At 49.9% G+C, this 22,797-nt stretch overlaps 8 protein-coding genes across 8 annotated transcripts; 6 read left to right on the plus strand and 2 right to left on the minus strand.

Annotated features, from left to right (window-relative positions):
- Window positions 1-781: 781 nt before the first annotated feature.
- Window positions 782-1,350, plus strand: FSST1_003400 (CFEM domain-containing protein; the record flags this gene model as incomplete). Its single annotated transcript, XM_083229479.1, has 2 exons — window positions 782-859; window positions 952-1,350. The coding sequence occupies 2 exons, from the start codon at window positions 782-784 to the stop codon at window positions 1,348-1,350; spliced, it is 477 nt and encodes a 158-aa protein (XP_083086830.1).
- A 646-nt stretch (window positions 1,351-1,996) lies between these two features.
- On the plus strand, window positions 1,997-2,910 carry FSST1_003401 (ribulose-phosphate 3-epimerase RPE1; the record flags this gene model as incomplete). Its single annotated transcript, XM_083229480.1, has 4 exons — window positions 1,997-2,112; window positions 2,163-2,289; window positions 2,351-2,596; window positions 2,647-2,910. The coding sequence occupies 4 exons, from the start codon at window positions 1,997-1,999 to the stop codon at window positions 2,908-2,910; spliced, it is 753 nt and encodes a 250-aa protein (XP_083086831.1).
- A 757-nt stretch (window positions 2,911-3,667) lies between these two features.
- On the plus strand, window positions 3,668-5,617 carry FSST1_003402 (oxidative DNA demethylase; the record flags this gene model as incomplete). The annotated part of the gene is made up of 2 exons (XM_083229481.1): window positions 3,668-3,725; window positions 3,780-5,617. The coding sequence occupies 2 exons, from the start codon at window positions 3,668-3,670 to the stop codon at window positions 5,615-5,617; spliced, it is 1,896 nt and encodes a 631-aa protein (XP_083086832.1).
- A 261-nt stretch (window positions 5,618-5,878) lies between these two features.
- On the minus strand, window positions 5,879-7,090 carry FSST1_003403 (uncharacterized protein; the record flags this gene model as incomplete). The annotated part of the gene is made up of 1 exon (XM_083229482.1): window positions 5,879-7,090. One exon carries the CDS (start codon window positions 7,088-7,090, stop codon window positions 5,879-5,881), a length of 1,212 nt encoding a protein of 403 aa, XP_083086833.1.
- Window positions 7,091-8,878: 1,788 nt separating this feature from the next.
- FSST1_003404 (RNA polymerase II degradation factor 1) lies at window positions 8,879-11,851 on the plus strand (the record flags this gene model as incomplete). The annotated part of the gene is made up of 2 exons (XM_083229483.1): window positions 8,879-9,179; window positions 9,333-11,851. The coding sequence occupies 2 exons, from the start codon at window positions 8,879-8,881 to the stop codon at window positions 11,849-11,851; spliced, it is 2,820 nt and encodes a 939-aa protein (XP_083086834.1).
- Window positions 11,852-13,479: 1,628 nt separating this feature from the next.
- On the plus strand, window positions 13,480-15,410 carry FSST1_003405 (major facilitator superfamily domain-containing protein; the record flags this gene model as incomplete). The annotated part of the gene is made up of 4 exons (XM_083229484.1): window positions 13,480-13,773; window positions 13,826-14,089; window positions 14,148-14,238; window positions 14,287-15,410. The coding sequence occupies 4 exons, from the start codon at window positions 13,480-13,482 to the stop codon at window positions 15,408-15,410; spliced, it is 1,773 nt and encodes a 590-aa protein (XP_083086835.1).
- A 510-nt stretch (window positions 15,411-15,920) lies between these two features.
- FSST1_003406 (Saccharopine dehydrogenase-domain-containing protein) lies at window positions 15,921-17,327 on the plus strand (the record flags this gene model as incomplete). Its single annotated transcript, XM_083229485.1, has 4 exons — window positions 15,921-16,089; window positions 16,144-16,300; window positions 16,350-16,422; window positions 16,473-17,327. The coding sequence occupies 4 exons, from the start codon at window positions 15,921-15,923 to the stop codon at window positions 17,325-17,327; spliced, it is 1,254 nt and encodes a 417-aa protein (XP_083086836.1).
- Window positions 17,328-17,460: 133 nt separating this feature from the next.
- On the minus strand, window positions 17,461-21,881 carry FSST1_003407 (uncharacterized protein; the record flags this gene model as incomplete). The annotated part of the gene is made up of 3 exons (XM_083229486.1): window positions 17,461-17,920; window positions 17,967-21,433; window positions 21,486-21,881. 3 exons carry the CDS (start codon window positions 21,879-21,881, stop codon window positions 17,461-17,463), a joined length of 4,323 nt encoding a protein of 1,440 aa, XP_083086837.1.
- Between the last annotated feature and the right edge of the window lie 916 nt (window positions 21,882-22,797).

Here is a 22,797-nt window from a genome sequence, read left to right on the forward strand (position 1 = left end):
GAGCTCATTCTCGAGCCATTTGCTTTTACGGCTTCAACCTTGGAGGTCAACTTTTCTGTTACCCCTAACTTAGTAGGCATGCTCAATAGCGCCACCGCTATCGAAAGAGGCTAGCTTGGTATATAGGCTGTTGGTGTTTGTTACTTGTTGAAATATGAAACGACTACCTTGCGGTTGTGGTATAGATGTAACGACCACCCAGTGTCATACTTCAAAGGAACGCGCCTGTACATCACCTACTATACATCGTTTCTCAGCCCTCTTGACGTTAATCAATCCAATCCGATTTAGATTATAGGGCTTCATCGATGTTTCGGCATGGAACATTGCTCCGCAAGGCTCAGCTCGAGCCTCTTACAAGGTCAACTACCACCTAATCTAATTTAACTTGGCGGGAGTCCGAGGACCCTCATCGGCGGCCAATCCTCCGAGCTGGTCTGGAATATGGGGAAGCAGGGAGGCAACAATTGGCTGCCCAGCGATCTGCATAGCAACTGGGTTGATTGGCATGTTATTCTTCGCCGCCAAAGTGTTTCCGAAGGGCTGGGCTGGGCTGGCTCCCCGTCTCACGTACCTACATTAATGTAACTAGGCCCTGATAGGCATTGTGAGCTTATTTAGTTGAGAAGGGAATTGTCTTAAAAAGGGAGAGGGGAGACCATACTTTATTCTTTAGACGCGCGTACCAGCTTTATTCTACTTTACAAACTCTCGTTCGTTGTCTTCTGTCTTTCTCTTTCTCTTTCGCTATCATTAATCCACCGATTACCGAATAATCACCATGAAGCTGTCTCTCTTCACCTCTGTCGTTCTCGCTGGCCTTGTTGCCGCTCAGCAAGAGAAGCTCCCCAAGTGTGCTGTATGTCGCATTCTCTCTAGGATCTGCAGATGACCAGTACATCGGATGTCGCCACACGAGAACCCTTGCTAATCTATTATCTGTGTCTTTAGCAACCCTGTGTTGACCAGTACACCACTGGCGGCGGCGTCGCTGGATGCGGCCAGCTTGACATCAAGTGCATCTGCAGCAACCAGAACTTCCTCTCTGGAATCGCCTGCTGTCTCGACGAGAAGTGCGACACGGAGGGCAAAGAGACCGCCGTCAAGTACGCCAAGCAGATCTGCGCAACCGCCGGCGTGACCGACCTTCCCGACGACGTGAAGTGTGACAAGAGCGCCGCATCTGGCACCGCGTCTGGCACCGCAACTGGTGCTACCACCCCTACCTCGAGCGACAGCAGCAGCACGGCCTCGGCCACTGGCGACAGTGCCAATGCTGACAACGCCGGTTCGCGCGAGGGCGCTGCTGGTTTCATCGGTGTTGGAATGGCTATGCTGCTTGCCCTGTAAAAGACATATGGCGTTGGTTTGAGCTGAGCGTTTACCCTCATCAAGAGGAGGGATGTAATGATGATGGGTTATAAGCAAAACCCGCTGGCTGTTTTTTGTTCTGTTCTATGTAAGGAGCTGAGCTAGGAGTTTGAAACTTGTACCACTACTACGCGGTCGTCACAAAGCTGTCATTGTTGATAGTAGTAGTGATATAGCCTGGTGATCTTTTATATCAATCTAGCTATTATCTGCTGGCTATCAATTTACTTTCTTCTATAGAAATGTGTTTGTGTCTCTCATGTTGATTGTATCAACTTGATTGATTCGGAGTACTTGCATCATCATCACCATTCGAGGTCTATCGAATCCCTGTTGGTTATTAAACCTTGACAGAATAACGGACCAAGAGATTTTCGTATTCAATCTACCCATTGATAATGAATGATTCCCTGATGGTAAAGCGGATTCCGATGAAAAGAGATCTGGATGCTCTTTGATAAACGAAGACGCCCCAGCCAACGACCCCACTAACAACGTCACTGGACGACGGTGAGCAGTGAGAACAACCCCACCATGCAAGAGCTCTCTCGAAGAATGGTCCAAATCTCTCTCCACCATCATACGTGAATCTTTTACACTCGTGTTGACCGCGCATACCTCGATAATGGCTCCTAAGACAATCATTGCTCCCTCTATCCTGTCGGCTGACTTTGCTCAGCTTGGCCATGACTGTGCCCGCACCATGGAGCAGGGCGCGGACTGGCTCCATGTCGACATTATGTGCGTTACAGCTCAACAATAAAGAAATTGCTATCATACTGACTTGATAGGGACGGCCACTTTGTTCCCAACATCACTTTCGGTCCTCCTATTGTTGCTGCCATCCGAGGCCACGTTGATCAGCCCACCGAGGCCCACGGTCGGGGCACCTTTGATTGTCATATGATGATCGCAGAGGTAGGCATTACTTCGCGAATGCGAGCATAAGAAATATCGGGAAGCTTACGAGAGTAAACAGCCCAAGAAATGGGTCAAGGAATTTAAGAAGGCTGGCTGCAACCTTTACTGCTTCCATTACGAGGCCGCCTTCTCCAGCGCCGCTGAGAGTCCCGAGCAACAGACCGACGAAAAGACCAACCCCAAGGCACTCATTCGATATATCCACGACCAAGGACTATTGGCTGGTATTGCTATCAAGCCCGATACCTCTGTCGATGTGTTGTGGGAGATCTTGGAGAACAGTGAAGAGAAGGAGAGACCTGATGTAACTCTGACTCGCTTATCCACCAAGCATATGCTGACCTACAACTATAGATGGTTCTTGTCATGACCGTATACCCCGGCTTTGGAGGCCAAAAGTTCATGGCCTCCGAGTTGCCCAAGGTCCAGGCCCTGCGCAAGAAGTACCCTGAGCTCAACATTGAAGTCGATGGTGGTATCGGACCTAAGACAATCGATGAGGCTGCCGATGCCGGCGCCAATGTCATTGTTGCAGGAAGTGCTGTTTTCGGAGCCAATGACCCATCCGAGGTTATCGCGCAGTTGCGCCAGTCGGTTGATGCTCGAAGTGCAAAGTAAGTTTGTGCTTGACAAATTGAAGGAGTACCGGGTATAGATAGAAGTTTTTAGCAACGATATGATGAGAGATGAATGAACATGTAAAAATTCGGGTTTTGAGTGTTATGAAGATAGGTCCCCGTATGATTTAAGGCAGAGATCCTAACGTTCTATTTCAGTGCTTCTTTTCGTCCCATTTCGTTACTTTGAGCTGTGGTGAGCTTGAACTTGACACACATCTGCAACTTCTAATTTTAACATCAATCCATCTTTTAGAAAAGATTTCCTTTATATCATTGATAATTGTTTTTCGACCAGGTCTCCATTCACATGAGAACATTATGCTACTGTTGCTATCATGGATTAGACGAGGTCCACTATCGGCCCCATCATGATGGCTCATGGGAGCTCATGTTAGCGTCCGTAGCTGCTACATAGGTAATAAGGAATTGGTCGAGGAACAGTACAATTGGGTGCAATTGAGATGTCATAAGAAAAATGAGTAATCGAACAACATATCAGGTACGAATAAGAAAGATTAATAGTCGAATAAACTTGTGGCATAAAATTTTAGACGGTCTATCATCGGCACAGTACATTACATGGTCCTAGGATGGGTCGATTTTCGGAACCAAAAATTTCAAAAGATTGACGACGTCAGCCCATTATTTGCGACCAACCTTAACTTTTCTCAAGTCCCGAATTTGTTTCCAACAGCAACCCTTTCTCTTTTCTCCTCGCACAACATTTAAGATCCAATTCAATTGCGCGAGCCATCATGAAGAGAAAAGCGGGAGCTGCTGCCTCTAAGGCTAACAAGAAAAAGTCAAAGCCTTGTATGCATGGTCAATCGCTCCAGTTCGCAAGCTTCCACTAACATACTGTCTTAGCTCTCAGCGCCGAAGAAGCCCAGAAGCGATTCCGCGCCGGCCTATTTGATAAGAAGGTCCTCAGGTCATACACGAAAGAGTATGCTCAGTCGGAGCCCTACAAACATGCCGTCATCCACGGCCTCGTCGACGATTCCCTCCTCCGATCGGTGCGCAGCGAGATCGAGGCCAACGTTGAGTTCACACCTAAGGAGACCGATATCTACAAGATCCACCAGTCTGGAGACCTTGCCAACCTCGACGGTTTGGACGATGAGTCGCTGGCCAAGCTGCCATCGCTCCTCAAGCTTCGCGACGCTATCTACTCTGAGGCCTTCCGCAACTATGTCTCCCACGTCACCGACTGTGGTCCATTGAGCGGTCGCAAGACAGATATGGCCATTAACATTTATACTCCTGGCTGCTACCTGCTCTGCCACGACGATGTCATCGGCAGCCGCCGCGTCAGCTATATTCTCTACCTGGTCGACCCCGACACGCCTTGGAAGCCCGAATGGGGTGGCGCGCTGCGTCTGTTCCCCGTCCAGGAGCTTAAGGATAAGGAGGGCGAGGTCGCAAAGACCCCTCTGCCTGACGCTACAAAGGTTATCCCACCTGCGTGGAACCAGCTGAGCTTCTTCGCCGTTCAGCCCGGCGAGAGCTTCCACGATGTAGAGGAGGTCTACCGTGCCGAGACTGAGAAGAAGCTCAAAAAAGAGGGCGGTCGCATTCGTATGGCTATCAGCGGATGGTTTCATATTCCCCAAGTTGGAGAGGATGGTTATATCAAGGGCGAGGAGGAGAGGAACGCAAAGAACAGCGGCTTGATGCAGCTCCAAGGCAACCCTGCCCAGTATGACATGCCTCAGCCTCAGGTTATGAAGGTTGATAAGTCAGAAACCAGCAAAGGCTTCGACGAAGCCGATCTCGAGTTTCTGCTCAAGTACATGGCTCCCGCATACCTGGTACCAGATGCTTTGGAGGAGATCTCTGAAACCTTCAACGAGATGTTCGAGATCACTCTTCCGGATATCCTGGGTAAGAAATTTGCTCAGCGTCTCAGAGACTATGTTGAGGTCGAGGAGAAAAAACCCGTGCCGCAAGATACTGCCACAATAGAAAAGAACTCTTCATGGCGCGTGGCCAAGCCCCCTCACAAGGCTCGATACATGTACCAGCAACCCAAGGGATCTGGAAAGTCTCGTACTTCCAAGAAAGAGTCACCGATTACTGAGCTTCTTGATGTCTTCCTGCCAAGTCGCCAATTTCGCCAGTGGCTTCAGATGGCCACCAAGACAACTGTTGAGAGTGCAGACCTCCTTGCTCGCCGATTCCGCCGTGGCCTAGACTATACTCTTGCAACTGGGCATGAGGGCAAGGCGCGCGTCGAAATTAACCTTGGTTTCACACCTACGTCTGGCTGGGGCGATGACGAGGAAGAAGAATCTGAGGACGAGCAGAATGGTGAGGAAGTTGAGGGAAAGGGCAAGGGCAAGGGTAAAGCCAAGGCTGTCGAGAAGAAGAATAAGAACGAGGAGGAGGAGGCTCCTGAAGTCGGCGGACAAGAAATCTTCATGTCAGGCGATGACGATGCCGATGAGGACGCAGCCGTGTACAAGACAGGAGGCGATGAAGACAACATCCTCTTCTTCCAGGCCCCTTCTTGGAACAAGATGACCATTGTCCTCCGTGACAGCGGTGTTCTCAAGTTCGTCAAGTATGTTAGCAAGAGTGCCAAGGGCGATCGATGGGATATATCTGGTGCTTTCGAGGTTGAAGAAGAAGACGACGATGGTGATGACGACGACGACGATGAGGAAGGCGGTGATGAGGAAGAATTCCAAGGCTTTTCGCCGTGATTGAAGAAGACACAAAGATTGAAGAGTATAATCTTGCAACGATAGATACCATGACATAAAAGCACGGCCATGATTTAAAGTCTGTTTGAATAATGATGAATTCCCATTGTCTTGTTTCCCAAATTGATGCTTGAAAGTCTTTTAAAGACTTAACCGTGGTATCGCTCTAGCCAACTCCCTATATACTCATAATTCCAATATGTACATTTAGATTTGTGAATGGGTTTCATACTCAAATTGCCATCCACACCCGTTATTCTCTCATAATTCCATAGCCGGTTCTAATTTGTCGTTGAAGAGGCTGGCCACTTCTGATTGTAGTAGCTCTGTGACACCCTGAGCTTCTTGAGTTCTGCCAGACTGTGATAAGTGATTGACAGTGTCGTGCCCCAGGAAGGCAAGCCACGAGACAGTGCTCAATTTGGTAGGCTTGGCCTTCTTAGGCCCAATAGAAGTGACCAATCTTCTAAGTCTCTCCTTATCCTTGAAGAAGTTGAGTGCAGGAAGATGGTTAGGGTGTGTTGGGTGATAAAGGTGAAGATGAGCTCGCTCCAGAAGCAAGGGCTGGGAAAGACGATCAGCGGTAGCGATGTGAGCATCAAAGAGTTCTTCGGATGGCGCGGGTCGACTGTAGGACTCGACGGTGGAGAACCATGATACAGAGCGCCACGAGGAAACCAGAAGATCCGAGAGCAAGGGGCTGGTCTTAAACAATTGCTGCGCTTGCAACATGGTGGAGATGCCCGAATCAAGGTTGCCATACTGAGGCTGACACTTTGTCTTGACGAGTTCTCCGAGCAGATACGATGCTCTCTTGAGACGCTTTTCCTTTGAGATGTCTCCCGAGCTATCGTTGACTGTTCGCACGAGCCATTCCCAAGCAACTTCCTCCATACCCTCTGCCACTAGGAAAGGGGCCAACGTCCGAATAAAAGTCTGGTTGTCCATGAAGCGCAGGTCTTGCTCGGCGCCACAAGATCGAAGCCATCTTATCACACGGCCCGATACCCCTGACGTAGCGAGGCCTGCAAGACCAGCTTCTTGTGCCTGGAGTTGCTTTGCTTTGGCGTGCATGCAACCGATCGCGGCCTTCGGAGTCATCAATCCTCGAGCTACGGCATGGTCGAAAACTTCTATGGGATCACGGGCTGGTGTCGCCAAAGCCGGCGGTTTTAGACTCGTAGGAAATGTTGATGTGACATCTTTATTGTAGCTGAATAGCGGGTTGGCTAGAATATCCTTTAAATGGAGATTTGCAGCTGATAGTCGGGCATGGTTTGATGGATCGACAGATTTTGCAGCAGGCTGGGCTGGGCTGTTAGAGCTCTCTCCGTATTCACGATCGAGCTGCTTCCGAAATGATGTCTTGAGACCGTCAAGAAGCTTCTGAGACTGCTGTTTCGACAAAGGTAGGGGTTCGTGGTAGGATGCGAAGAGATTCTTGAGCGACTGAACCGACTTTGTGGTGAACATGGTTGACAAAAGGGCAATTGATGAGCCGGTCGAACAAAGATGTCAACAGCAAGCCCTGGGCTTAATTGAAGCCGACTCTGCAGTTTAACAGATCGTCACGAATGTCGTAAAAGGCGGGGTTATGGGTAATATGTTTTGGTCATGCGTGCGTCCTCGCGTTGAACCTGGCTGGCATGATGCCATCGTCGAACGAGTCAAGCCACAAAGCGGGACATTCAAGGTCATGTGATGCGGTGTTGAGCCTCGGGTGGCGTCGCCTAACATCGAACGCAATGTGTAGGTATATTAAGAGACTCAATCAAATGCTTTACTGGTCTTGGCTGAGCACTGGCAATCATATAGGCTATACTATCAGACACCTTGCAGATATTGCAGCCCCTATCAAGGTGAGTGAATGAATCGAACGTGAATATCAATTGAGTTATCCAAAAGCAAGGAGAAAGCTTGGGTGGATCCGAATTGCGCCAAGGGTGCTAAAGGTTGCAGCAACCCCCTGGTATGGATATAGGTGTATCACGACTTCGATTGAGATCTAGCCTCTTCTTTTCTCACGCTTAACAGACTCCTGAGAAAGTACTGGTACATCGATCCCCAAAGGGTACCTGACAGCAGCCAGCCTCACACAACCATGAGCGTAAGCGCTGACAGCCGAACTTTCAGGTGCCGCATTCTCAAACAAGCAAAGATGCTGTATTGACAGGAAAACGCCCGAGTGTAACCGCCAATTGCGTCTCAATAAGACTCGAACACAGCAGATAAAAGAGCGGTGATGAGACCGTCCATGTAGGCATGCATTGGATTGCATAGACTATTGTCGAGGACTTGTCTGGCTCTCCGCATGAAGCATTTGATAGGCACGTCCCTGTCCCTGGAGTGCGAATGTGACGTCCTTCTCCAACATCCAAGTCCAAGTCCGATTCTTTGTTACGTGCTCGTGTGGGCTACTCGCAGGGGCCTGAACGCGGCGAGCTTCATGATCCTTGGTTGGATTTGGGGCTAAGCGACGAGAGGAACGCCCAGAGTCTCTCTCTCTGTCTCTCTCTGATGGTCGAGGTACCGCGTTGCACGAGAACGGCTAGGGACAGAAGACGTGAATCATGTAGCTGTACTTGCGGCCATGCCGTTGAGGGTATGGACGCCACCTGGCAAACTGTCTCCAATGTTTAGGGCGATCTGCTTCCGGCCAGGGCAAAGTGTCGACGTCGGACGTTTGCAATTGGATGAACGGGCCAATTTAGACAATCATCAAGTGCAGCTTGAGCCACTGTAACAGAGCTAGAAGATAGTGCGATTGGGGGGTCTTTCAGGGGTTGACAGACCTGAAGGAGAACATCAGAGGATAGGTAGATACCTCCTACTACTAAGGTAGTAGGTAGGCAGGCTGGGGCGCGGGCCAGCCGCTAGAGGCAAAACCTTCGTAACCTCCTCCACTACCACTGATCAAATGCCCTGAAGGTCAACCTAAACCCACCTCAAGGTTCTTTACTTCTGGGGAAAACCTCGTCTTATCCTGTCTCCTCTCCTCTCCCTTTGACTTAGCACCAAACCAAACCTTCCCACCAACCTTGATCTCTTCTCCATCATCTGGCCTCTCATTCCCATCGACGCCCTCATCTGTCGACCACGGATACTCAACCTGCCTGTTGCTCCTTCAGAGGACAGCTGACAGGTCTACCTTTTTTCCTCCATTGTTTTCCTCCCCACACTTTGAGCCTCCATAGCTCTCCTCCCGCACAACGTTAACCTCACGCACGCACACACAACACATAATCAACCACAACCCATCTAATGTCCGAAGCGACTTCACGGACATCCGCCTCGCGCGGCAGAGGCTCTGGCCGTGGTGGTAGAGGAGGTTTCGCCGGTCGCGGCGGCCGACGAACCAATGGCGACAAGCCCGACCACAGCACTGCTGATTCCCAGAGTGCATTCGAAGACGAAGGCGATTTTGGCGAGCTTCGAAAGCAATATGGCAACAAGACTTCGGTGATCCGCGAGATGTTCCCCGACTGGTCTGAGGCCGATGTCCTTTTTGCTCTCCAGGAAACCGACGGCGACGAGAACGAAGCCGTCACACGCATCGCTGAGGGTATGTCAGGCTTTTTATTCATCTATATCTCAGTTCACCCTCGCGCTCAGGCTACACACACGTACAAGCGGTTGAGATAGTTGCGCTTTCATTACTCCCTTGTCTGCAACTCAATACTCTTGAATTGTCCCACTGACACATGCCCTTTTCTAGGTACTATTTCGCAATGGGGTGAAGTTTCAAAGCCTAAGAAGGCTACTCGAGCTAAGGCTAAGGACCAAGCTCCTACTACTTCGAACGACGCGACGTCCACTGGGCCCCGAGCCGCCCGTGGTGGCCGAGGTGCATCTGAAGGAGGTCGAGGTCGAGGCCGAGCTACTGAACGAGGAGGTCGTAGCACACGTGGCCGACCTGCTGCTGCTCCCACCAACGGCGCTGGACCTAAGGAGAACGCTGCCTTGTCTATTCCCACAGAGGAGTCATCTGTCTGGGGCACTAAGGATCCCAAGGTGGGCACCTCGGAGGAAAAGGAGCCCATTGCTGAACAACCTGCCCCCTCCGCGACTGAGGCACCCAAGCCTGCTGCTCCTGCAGTCAAGACCTGGGCAAGCATGCTGCGACAGTCTGCTCCTCCCAAGGCCTCGCCCAAGCCCAAGGAAGCTCCCGCTGCTCCCCAGCCAGCTGCTGAGCCTGCTGAACTTGAGTCTGCCCTCGAACCTATCGAACCCGAGCCTGAGGCTGTGCCTGAGCCCGAGCCCGAAACCGCCCCTACTCCCGCCGACGAACCTGACGAGACCACGCCCGTTGCCGACACCACTATCCCCGCCGAAGTTCCTCAAGTTAGTGTAGAGCCTGAGGTTGCTCTTCCTCCCTCTAAGGATGAGCTCACCGAATCAAATCTTGAACAGGTTGTTGACGAATCCCAACCGCCTCCGGAAGGTACTGTCGCAAGCACCGCTGCTGACTCTTGGGATCCTCGACAGAACCCTGCCAGTGTTAATGCTACACCCGTCTCAGCTGCCCAGCAGCAACACCAAGCCCCTCCTAGCGGATTCGCTGCAACTGCCGCCAAGGCCACTGCTGAGCGAACTACCCGTGTTCCTAGCCACCACCAGCGACGTGTCCTTGACCAGGAGGAAGCTGTACGTATGCCTGGAAACCGTGAGGTTGACCGTGCTGCCGTTCAGTTCGGAGCTTTCAGCCTGAACGGGGATGAAGACATTGATGGTGAGCGAGAGGAGCCTGAGACCAGAGCCCAGCCTCCAGCCGACTCACCTGTCACTCACCCTCGCACCTCGCTTCCTCCTGCTACCCAAGCTGGCGTTCCCGACTCATTTGCTGAGAAGCCTGCTCCTGCGGTTGCTCCGATTGCGGCCCCTACTGGTATGACTTCATCTTCGAGTTCGCTGTCCTGTTTGATTACTGACCGTGCTATAGTTCCTGCTGCTCAATCCCAGGCTCAGGCTCAGGCTCAGATCCCTGGCCAAGCTCCCGCCTCAAGCGCTCAGCAATACGGTCGTTTCGGTCAAGCTGGTGTCCAGGACCCCATGGCCGCTCAAAAGCCGCTGGATCCCTTCAACCAGCAGAGCACCCCCTCTTCTCAGCCCCCATTCGACAACTTCTCTTCCCAAACCTCTCAGGCACAGCAACCTGGCGCCGCTTTCAGCTCCGCGCCTAATGACTATGCTTCCTACTACACCGCGAACCAACCCGACCGAAACCCTTACAACTACTATGGCCAGCAATTTGGCCAGCAGGGAGGACAGGGCCAGGAGGCCACTGCTTCTCAGCGACAGTTTGGTGGTTATGGAGCTTCTCAGGCGGATAATCTTAGCCAGTATCCCCAGAGTGGTCTGCACAACCAACCACGATTTGGTGGAAGTGCTGTGGATGCCCAGAACAGTGGCAACAGCACTCCCAACCCTACTACCCAGGCCCAACAGCAACAGGCTCAACAGCCTGGCCAGCAACAGCAGCAGCCTGGTCAGGGATCTCAGCCCCAGTCACACGGCCAGCAGTATCCTGGTTACAACCATCCCTACTACAGCAACCCCTACTACCACCAATATTACTCTGGATATGGCCAGGGAGGATTTGGCCCATATGGAAAGGGTGGCATGTACGGCCAGCCCTACCAAATGTCCCCCAACGCACCTTATGACCACAGCTCATCTCCCGCTGGATTCGGTCAGTCTTCTCTCCACCGCGACAGTGGTTTGGGAGCATCTGGTCTGGGTGATTACGGTCGTGTTGCTACCAGCCAGGCTGCTAGCCAGCCTGGTCTCGGTGCCAGCTCTTTCGGTAGCGTCCACGACAGCTTTGCCCGGGGAGCCACCTCGTTCCAGACTCAGGGCCAGTCATTCAACAGCCCTGGTCAGCCTGGCAACGCTGTTGCTGATGACTTGAAGCCTCCTTTCGGTGACTCCAAGGCTGGATCTGGTCCCTCGCCTTCCCTCGGTGGTGCCCGCCCTGGATCAGCTACTAATGCCCCCGCTGCTCAGAGCGGTCTCCCACCACCTCAGAACGTCGGTGGCTATGGCGGCTACCCTAGCCACCTCCAGGGCCACGGTCTTCATGGCAGCAACGCATATGGCATGGGCGGTAATGCCGGTGCCAGCCAGCACGGAAACAGCCCTTACGGCTCATACAACCAGGGCTTTGGCGGTAGCGGCTACTATGGCAGCAACCAACAACAGCAACAGCGCGGTGGTTGGGGAGGCAACTACCACTAGGATGGTATCGCCGACGTAATGCCTCGTAAGAGAGTGTAAGATGCAGGTGAAAGCAGAGGCGAGGCGAAGAGATGAGATGAGATGAGAGGATTGATGAACGATGATTAGGAGTCAGGGGTTATAATCAGCATGATGCATATGGCTCATCCGTGGAGCCAGACGAATATTTTCTCTCTCACACCTCAATGTGTCTACGTGTACGATTGTTTCTTTTTTCGAGAATCACCTTAAAAAGATCAGGGTGGCATATGGCAAACCAAAACAAAGAAAACGGAATGGAAGGGCAAGGCGTTTCGCCATGGTCTTTTTTCTCTTCTTTCTCAACTTTCACTCCCACTCTCATTCTCCCTGGTGCTTTCTGTTCAGGTCGAATCTAACAAACAAACGAGACTGCGTGCGTGTCATTTTCCTTTTCCCGAGTTGGGAATTTGCTTGCTTTGATGAAACAGTATTTTTTTGGGTTGTTTTTCGAGGGAGATGGCTCAACTGCAACGGCTGGATTATTTTTTGTTCGCTCATGGGCTTTTTGGGGAACTGGGTTGAACGTGTTCGTTTAACGATGTGTATTCTTTCTGAGGACAAGGGGAAAAGGGCATTCAAGGCAAGGCGTGCACGGGAGAAGGCAAGGCAAGGCAAGGTTAGGGCAAAGGATTGATTTGGCCAGGCATGAGATTGAGAAGTCCCTTTAAATGGGCTTTGATCCAATGATATCAATGAAAATAAGAAAATCTTATTGGAGAGGAATTATTGCTTAGTCTTTTGCGTGATGAACAAGCATGTTGATGTATATGTACAGTCATGGATATGCTGTAGATGTGTCGGTGACAGATGGACAATGGAGCACGTAAGCTTTGGGGGCACAATATGCAGTCATTCTCGTTTAACTGCAGACAAAGACATGTAATGTATCGCATTATGGGAATACATATGCATGTATTGCGTCAAGTATGTCAAGAATCCGAGTCTGCTGTGGAACAGCTACAATGTATATCTCAAGGTACGATATGACAGCCAGAGGCAGAGGGGAAAGAAAAGACGTTATCGGGGTAAATAGCCATTTGGAAAAGAATTAGGCAATGTGTGGACTATTTAGGGATGGTCCTCTCCGGCAATGAAACCCGGCTTTTGTGTATAATCTGAAGGATGAGTGGGGTTGCAGATATCAAAGATCTGCCATGCAACGCTGCTAATGCAGTCCTTTATGGTCAAGTAATAAGAGAGAATCCATATAGATATGTGTATTTTCCCTTGAATTTGTATTCTTAACTTGTTGAGGAGTCGAATGTTCAGTAGGTACTAATATAAAGAATACAACAATTGTTGGAATATTCCCATGTTATATCTTGATCAAGTTCGCCATTTCGGCTCGCTTAGACAAGTTAGATCATCTCCATCCCCCACAGTTTTAACTCTTACCCCAGTTGATTTGATTGATAATTTGTATTGGATTGGGGGCTCTAGCCGGGCTTGGCTGTTGACGGTTAGGTCTGCAGTTGGGAGCTACGGGTAATATATTAACCTCGACATTCCCCCATCATTTCCGTCGTTTGTTCCTTTTATTTGTTAAAGTCATGAATTTCTGATCCAATTTCTCGGTCGAGTAATCTTGTTCGGGATATTAGATGAGAATGGCTGACCACGGGAATGAAAAAAGGCCAGATTCTGGAGTTGAGCCCGCCTCGTCTCAAACAGCTACTCTTGCCGTTACGGGCGAGGAAAAGAACATCATCTCAGAGGCTTCAAACAGAGATGAGAAGACACTTTCCGGTTTCGGCGCCGATGATCGGACTCCTAATGATGACAATGCCCTAGATGAAGGAGAAGGTGATGCTGAATCAGTGGATTCAAAAGATGAGTTGAAGTTGTCTAAAGGTCGTTGCATAGCTCTTGTCTGTACCGTCACTGGAGCCTCTTTTCTCAACGTGAGTTTACCAACTACTAACTAAAGATATCTGAATTATTAACACTTGGTAGACCCTTTCTAGTCAAAGCGTGGTCATTATTCTCCCCCAAATTGGTCGAGCTCTCGATGTTCCTGACACGAGACTACAATGGGTCGTCTCATCCTATGTCTTGACCTTTGGTTGTTTTTTGTTACTTTGGGGACGTATAGCAGATATCTACGGAAAGAGACTGATCTTCATCCTGGGATCTTTTTGGGTCACAATTTGTTGTATCGTCAATGCTTTTATCCCTACTGAGATTGCTTTTGACCTCTTTCGTGGACTTCATGGACTGGTAAGTTGTTATTCATATCTGTTCATACTGAAGAGTGTAACTGATAATACCTACTCAGGGTGCTGCCGCCAATGTACCAACTGCAATTGGTATTCTTGGCACTACATTCCCTCCTGGAAAAGCAAAGAACTATGCCTTTAGTGCATATGGTGAGCTTCTCTACCTGTTTGTCCACAGACATAAACTAACATATACAGCTGCCGGCGCCCCTCTAGGCAGTGTCTGTGGTAATCTGGTATCTGGCCTCATAGCTCAATGGGCCAGCTGGAAATGGGTCTTTGGTGCTCTCGCCATAATGGCAGGCATGATCGCCGTCGCTGGTGTCTTCTGTATCCCGCCTTCGCCACCAGAGCTCCGACCCGAGCATACCAGTCTCCGGGCTAAGACGGCGGCCGTTGACTGGATCGGCGCTACTCTTATAACATGCGGCCTCTTGGCTCTCACCTTTGCTCTCACAGAGGGAAACGTTGTTGGCTGGACTGTCCCTTGGATTCCTGTACTCATTGTCGTCTCGCTAGGTATCATCGTCGCCTTCTTCTTCTGGCAACGGTATCTTGAGCAAAAGACGAATCGACCTCCCCTCGTCAAGGTGTCTATTTTTAACAACTGGCGCTTCACAGCTGTTATGATCATCATGGGCTTTTTCTTTGGCGGTTTCAACAACTACCTCATCTATGCTACCTACTACTTCCAGGACTACCAAGGCCTGTCACCTCTGCAGACGATGTTACGATTCATCCCTACTGGAGTTAGTGGCTTCATTGTCGCCTTTTGTACGGCCTATCTTCTTTCGCGCATCCCGACTTTCTTCATCCTTGCCTTCGGCCATGTCGCCGTCTGTATCGCTGCTCTTCTCTACGCAGTGCCTATCCCCCCAACTACGTCGTACTTTGCTTGGGGAATGTGGGCTATGATTCTATCTGTCGTCGGTGCTGATACAGCATGGCCTTGCCTCACCCTCTTCACTTCCCATGCACTGCCCAGGGAGGATCAAGCTGTTGGCGGTGCTCTAATCAACTCATCCGGTATGATCGGTCGTGCCATTTCTCTGGCTGTTGCTACGGCTATTCAATCGTCGGTCATGGCGAAGGCGAGAGGAGTTGATGTGCAGCATGTCGGGCCGGTTGAGGAATGGGATGCTCCATCTCTCAAAGGTCTTCGGGCAGGAGCTTGGACAAATTTTGGTATTCTCTTCATGGCTCTTGCACTGGTTGTGTATACTTTTAGAAGTATGGAAATAATTGGCAAACTACCCGAACGTCCTCAGAGGGCCGAAGGGGTAGTCAACCAGCAGGATGCAGATGTTGAACGACGCGCTTAATAGAGTGAAGGAGTACATCAACAAAGGACATATCGGACGATAGGTACAAAAGTTGCATTAAAATTGAAGGAGTGTCAAGTGAGAGGACACTTATCTAGCAAGCTGACATATTTGAAATCATGACATAAAGTCTCATAAGAACATATCACACGACTGAAGCATTTCAATATTGCGTAATACCGCTACTCAGGCCGCCTTCAAGTTACAAGACTATTAAACCTGACTGCATATTTACTAATGATGCTCTGCCAAATTACTGTAATAACCGGCCCTTATTGAGCCGACCGGAGCTTTGTTACCCCGCAATGCCCCGTCCGGGGCTGATATGTTTCCGTACCGGCCTTCCATCACGCCGAGAAATGGGGCCGTTCCGATCTCCGTCCGCTCTTCGGTCGAAACAGAAAGTAAGTACCACGATATAAAGGAAAAGGAGTAATACCAATATGATTGCCGTGACTTAAGCACTAATGCATCAGCTATATTGAACCAAGTTCAGATAAAACACATAAAATGGAGAAGTTCAATATCGTCCTCCTCGGCGCAACCGGATACACAGGCCGTCTATGCGCAGCATACATGGCTCGGGTACTCCCAGAGGCTATACCTTGGGCTATAGCAGGACGTAGCAAAGTTAAACTCGAGAAGCTATACAAAGACCTTGAGCTCCAACAGAAACCATGTATGTCTCTCCTCGAATTTAATTTCTAGTGCGGACTTGATGACCTCAAGACAGGCACTATATACACTCTTGATCTCACCTCCGAAACAGCCATCATAGAGCTTGTGAAGAAGACAAGCATAGTTATAAACACTATTGGCCCTTATGCTACAACTTGTGGGACATCTGTGATTAAAGCATGTGCTGGAAATGGCACAGATTATGTGGATTGGTATGTTGCTTATACTTCAATATGTGTCTGTCGACTTACGTTAGAGCAGCAGCGGAGAACCCGCCTGGATGCAAGAAATCATCAACAATTATGATAAGATAGCGCAAAAGACAGGCTCAAAGGTCAGATTTCATATCCAATACACAATAAACGTCTAACATAACATCTCTAGATAATCATGACCACAGGCTGGGCCGCCGTCCCCGCAGATCTATCAGTCTATCTCTCCGTTCTCAAACTCCGTAACCACTTTTCTCTCCCAACACGTGAAGTCCTCGTCTGTCTTGACGACGTCCGCGGTTCTTTCAGCGGTGGCAGCCTCAGCTCACTATGCAGTCTTGAGCCCACTACCCTAGCCTCATTCGATATGTCGCCCATGGCAAGAACTGATGCAGAAATCGCCAAAGACGGTATTTTACCTGCCCTGAACGTATTTGGTGTGCAAGTAGTCGATGGATTAGGTGCTTTGGTACAGAGCTCTCATTCACAGATCGAAACAGCTATTGTGGGACGCAGCTGGGGTTTGTACGCTGAAGAGGGACCAGATTCTCTTGGACCGGAGAGTTATGGGACAAACTTCTTCTTTTCATCGCGCATGAAGTGTTCTAATCCGTTATCTGCATGGGCATTTCGATCGACTTACACCGTTCTGGAGAACGCTATAACCAAAATACCCCCTCTCCGTTACCTCGTTACACGAATGTTTCCGCCAGGAACAGGTCCATCTGAAGAAGTGCGCAAGGGGCATTATTTCAAATACCGTGTCGTGGCTGTACCGGACGAGAAAGAAACTAAGCCTGTACCAAGAGCCGAGGTTAAGTTCGAATACGATGGTGATCCGTACGTCTTTACAAGCGTGGCTTTAACCCAAGCGGCTTTGGTTCTACTTCAAGAGGACACGCCAGCCCATAGACGAGGAGGTATCTTGACAACTGCTTCGTTGGGCGAGAGTTTCGCAGAAAGGCTAAAGCAGCCAGACGCAGGCGTCAAGATAGAGGTTAAGGTGATAGGCGATGAAGTCTATTAACGGTGTAGTATAATATAATTATATCGTGTATCGTATGCAAGCCAAAAGTCTAGAGAATAAACGACAACGCCACTGAATATTTAGAAAACGTGCTCGTGTCTGATGGGTATCAAAACTCCACAACTGCTTCACCTCATCGACCCCTGATCTCTTCCTCGATGTTGAGATGTGCCAAATCAACATCCTCCTCCTCTTCCACTGGCTCATCGCGAGCCATGCGTTTGAGCCTTGCGCGTAAAGCAGGATCCTGCTCTAATTCCTGCCACAGCTCTACATCCCACTCTTCAATATTCTCACCGCGTCGACTCTTTCCCCAGGGTGGCCAGTCCCAGAGTCCATGCATAAGTAAAAGACGCTTGACGCACTTGAGCACTATCTCAAAAAGACCAATAAGGCCGAGAACAATGAATAGAGTTGCCCACCATACAGCATCATCTCCAAACAAGGTGGTGAAACTATCCCTGATGGCGTAGGGCCCAGATGGCTGAGGGGCATATGCCGCATCCAGGAAAGACAGCCAAGCGAACCAGCCGATTGTTGTGACAAAGAAAGATCCCATGACAATAAGGGATTTGTAATGTGTTTCAAAAATGCTGATTACGTTAGTTATTATCCACAAATCATGCGACATTCACTTACAAAAGTTTCCAGTTGATCCAGAGGACTCCAACTGAGAACGTGAGCGTACCAAGCGCATACAATCCTTGGTCGCGCGCGGCGGGTGTTATCCAGCCATGGCCAGCCCAGACGCCGTACCAACAGATCACACCCTCAATAGCGCCAAGAAGCATCCATCGGGCAAATTTCCAAATGTTGAGACCTTGGTTCCGTTGCCCATAGACGTACAGCTCAGGGACAGCTAGTAATGTCTCAGCACTGAGGTCCTGTTCCCAAATCCCCATACAGATAACACAAAGACTAGTAAACAAAGTGTTAAATACAGTCAAGCTGGTAGCTTCGTATAACGATGTACCACTGTAGCCCGTATATCTCTGATACTGCGCTGTTGGCAGATAGAAAAACATCTCCTTCCAGAACGTGTACAGAATGAACTTGGCCGTGCGGACATAGTTCCATCGTCCATGAACAAGCAGCATTCGTTGCAGAAATCTGAACTGAGCGATCGCATAGTCCGCTACACGAGCAGCTTGAAGACCTTCCTTTCCGGAGATGCCAATGCCAACATGACTGGCTGAGATCATAGCCAAGTCGTTTGCACCGTCACCAATGGCCAAGGTAAGTCCTCTTCGGTTCTTACCCCGGTACTTTTTCAGTCGGGATCTGACGGTAGTGACAAGTAGCGCTTTCTGGGCTGGAGAAGCTCGGCAACAAATAACTGAATCGACCTGCAGCATAACCTTGAAGAACTTGGCAGACAATTCTGGCGACTTTTCGACAGCTGAAAGGGTCTGGCCGTCGATAACGACAACACTATGAATAGAACCAGCCTGCAGGTCTTCCTGGAGAGCAACCAGTTGTGAGTCCAACCCTCCCTTGGAGACATCTAGGATGTACAGATCGGACCCTGGTCGACAGATTCGAGCAGAGTGAGCAATATTGATGGCAGTCTCACGCTTGTCACCAGTAAGCATCCAGATTTTGATATTGGCTTTTCGCAATTTTTCGATTGTTTCGGGTACTCCTTTCTGTAACTTGTCTTCGATAGCAGTTGCGCCGACTAAGTCGAATGACTGCTCAATCATGTCACCCGCCTCTTCAATGCGTTGTTGTCGATTGCCGAGGTTGGTCGCGGCTTCGTCCCATACTTTCTTCCACGCCTGATACTCGTTTTCCGTGATAAACTTTTGCGCAAAGAGTAGGGTACGAAGACCTTCTGTCGCAAAGTCGTCTAGATGTTTGAAACATTTGGTGAAAGTCTCGGAATCATCTAGAAGAGTGGGGTCTTCGAGAAAGGCAAGATGGTCAGGGACAGGTTGCTGGTAATGAACAGGAGTATTCAGATATTGGCCACGAGGCATGTCAATCGACACGCCTCGAGTGGCGATAGACAGACGAGGCTTATCTTCAGACCGCCTAGAAAGCCGGCCAAACTCAAACGACTTGCTCCTGTCCACATGAGGCCGTCTGCTTGTGCTTCGATCTCTCGATACGCCAGGGTTCCGTCGAATTGTGAGACTTGGCCTACCGCCAAAGCTGTTCCGTGGTTCTTGCTGCTCGCTCCGTCGGCGCATCTCACGTTCAATGTCAGCACTCTTGCGGACTTCGTTTGCCTTTTGTTTAGCAACTTGCGACATCTTAAGGCGCGGTAGGATAGCGGAATCTGCGCCCTTGCAGATCACAGAAATACGGCCGTCAGGGAAACGAACAACGATGGACATCTTCTTTCGCGAGCTGGTGAATTCAATCACATCGAGAACCTCATATTTCTGCTCCTCCTCTTGGCCGTCAGACTGAGTTACTCGCAGGGTGATGGATTGGGTTGTTCGATTGATAACAAGGTAACCGAGCTCCTGGGCAGCCCTAACAAGAGCAAGTTCGTCAGGGGATGCGGCTTGGAACTCCAGTTCTCCGTTATCCTTGTGCTCAGGCAAGCAGGTGTGGCATAGGGCCACTGCCAAAATGTACTGTTTTGCTTTCTTGGCAAATCCCGAGTTAGGTCGCAGTCGCAGGTATTCGATAAGATCGTTGGTCGTCACATCAGGCTGAACATGATCCGGACGTCCAGTGGAGCGCCATTGGGATGATGACCTACGACTTCCGAATGATGGCCGTGAAAGTGCCATTGAAGGCCTGGATGGCGCCATGGACGGTCGACGAGACATGGAAGGGCGGGGTGACATGTGAGATGGCGATGGCAAAGTCAGTGGTTCGTGGGATCCTTCAGATTGTTCCTCCCTGATGACCACTGTGACAGGTTCCGTCTTGTAGACTGAAGGCTCGCCGGGATCTGACTCTTCATCCAACTTGATGGCCTCAATCTCGTCGACCTTTTGTTCTAGATCCATCTCATGTAGCCAGACCGTTCCAGCAACGCTTATCTTTCGAAACTTCATGATGTTGTCCGTCAGGGTACCTGTCTTATCCGAGAAGACGTATCCTACCTGGCCCAGGTTTTCCAGAATAGTGTTAGTATTGCACCGTGCAGGTGTGTCCGTGTCCTCGTCGTACATCTGGAGATCCCCGTTCAACATGATCAACTGGCCAATCTTCACAATCTCAAGACTGATGTAGAGTGCTAGCGGGACAACGTTATTGAACATGATGATGAAGGCGATGATGATTTGGTAAAAAGGCACCCTGGCTTGTTCCAGGTACCATGAGTGTCTTTCGGTGCTCTTCTGCCACCCGACATAGCCCATCGACACACCGACAGAAAGCAGGACAACGTAGGTCGCAAGCGTAACTACTATCTTGTTGACGACCCGTTCAAGGGCAGGCTTCTTTGCTTTGGGATGCTTGTTGGCGTTCATGCGAATCTTGCAGTCCTCTCCGGTGTTGATGACGAGACCAATTGTAGCATTGGTGTTTCGAACGATACTTCCACGATAGATAACTTCACTTGAAGTCAGGGGGACTGTCTTTTCATTGACAGTGACACGGCCATCAAAATTGTAAAGATCTGGGTTCGGGTCCTCGACAACAAACTCGGCCTTACACTTTGAGATACCCTCGATCGTGTCGCAAACTTGAAGAGCATGCGCAACCTGTTTACTCTTGAGGTTGGTCTCGCCGTCGAGTGCCATGGTCTCGATATACGCCAATTTATTCTCTTCATCACTGTCCAGGAGGATAAGGTCGGCGGGGATTGCCTCGTCTCGACAGAGTCTGATAATGTCTCCAACCTTGATCTCACTCCATCTGACAGGAACCCATCGCAATCCGTTGAATTCTTCATTGGGGGCGGGATGAGGTTCGGCCGTAGAATTGGTCAGGAATGGGTTCCATTTCCTCCATTTAGTAACTGGCTTGATCTTTCCGGTGTATTTGTCCTCGCGTCCTAAAACTGTGGCGAAACCAGCGTTCTCAATCTTATCAAGACGGTATCGTCGGTAGTCATCGTATCCTTCCTTGACAATGGTCAAAAGCACAAAGAACAGGAGCGGTAGAATCGTCGTGTAAGATCCGGTCGTCGAGAGGCCTGGGATCTGTGAAACGTTAACAATAAGATCATGCTCACCACTCGTTAGTTGTACGTACCATCTGCGGTACACCAACGCACAGAAAGTAAAAGTTTCCGACGCGGGAGAACTGGAAGAAGAGTTGTTTCGGTATAAAGTCCCATACTGTATAACGGGATGTTCGGATGCTGTTGGAAACGTAGGGGAGGCCACGGCGGTCGTCTATCAAGGGCGATTCGTGTTCGAGCTCGAGGGGCACACGGCGCCCATCGGTTGACGCGACAATGTGTTTGCGACGCAAGATAAGCTCGACAACGGTCTTTTGATATAGATCCGCAGCAACGTCCTTTATGCGATTGGCCAACGGAGCCGATTGACCGGCATCACTTCTGCGACGACGGGTATTGGTTTTACTGTCGGTTTTCGAAGGTTCGGGTCCCAATGGCGCTTCGACATCCGGGCGGTCTTGGGACATGATGGCCTGGCGGGAGGATAATAAGCGAGCGTATTGAGGCTATCTTTGTCGACTACATGCGGGAGAAGTGTCTGCTGAGGTGACGTATTCAATCGATCGAAGGAAACAGGGGGGATAATGTTAAAACGAATGACATGTATTGTAAAGATGCTGTTGCGGCTGTTGCTGCCCCTGAATTAATTGTTCAAACCATGAGGCTCTAACGTTTGTGCCCTGTTCAAAAGAAGATTGGGGATCTCATGCGAGCCAAGGGAGGGATAGGTAAGAAAGTTGCCCGCCTTGATCTCGATTTAGAGTAGGAATTTTGCCCTGCCTTGATTCGGCATTGGCGGCGTACCCTTGCACTGAGGCCAGTAGTGAGTGGCCTGTCGGGTTGGTTTAGTCCGATGGCCCGGGACAGAGATATTTGTGGCTGACGCGTTTTAACGGGAATAACTGGAAGTTGAGGTATGTATAAGGATATTAATGCATTTAGCAATGCTATCGAGAGCTATGTTTGGATGTCTCTGTTGTCTAGTAATCGAGACAAGGTTACTGAGTAGTTATTAGTGTTGAAGGGAGATAAATATGGGGAGTACGCGTGGAGCGTGGAGGACCATTGCCTCTATCTCTATAGCCAATCTTGAATCCATTGATGGACTCCCGAAAAGTAAGCTTTGGAGCCCTGGAGATGAACCATCTTAGATTGCTATTTACAACCGCTAACTTGCTTTGGTACAGTAGATCCTTGAACAAAAGTTCATGTTTCCATTTTGGTCACCTTCCTTGATGATATGCACTCAAATAGCAAAGTCCCTCGGCCGGAGTAATTCATCCATTTCCGTCTCATTTAAGGCCCGGTCCTGTATCCGATTACTGTACCTACAGTGGACCTTGTGTAATGGAACCTGGAGATGATCACCGAGATGCATTCTGC

Source organism: Fusarium sambucinum, chromosome I (assembly GCF_050947815.1).
Source record: "Fusarium sambucinum isolate potato_lamoka chromosome I, whole genome shotgun sequence".
Taxonomy (NCBI): domain Eukaryota; kingdom Fungi; phylum Ascomycota; class Sordariomycetes; order Hypocreales; family Nectriaceae; genus Fusarium; species Fusarium sambucinum.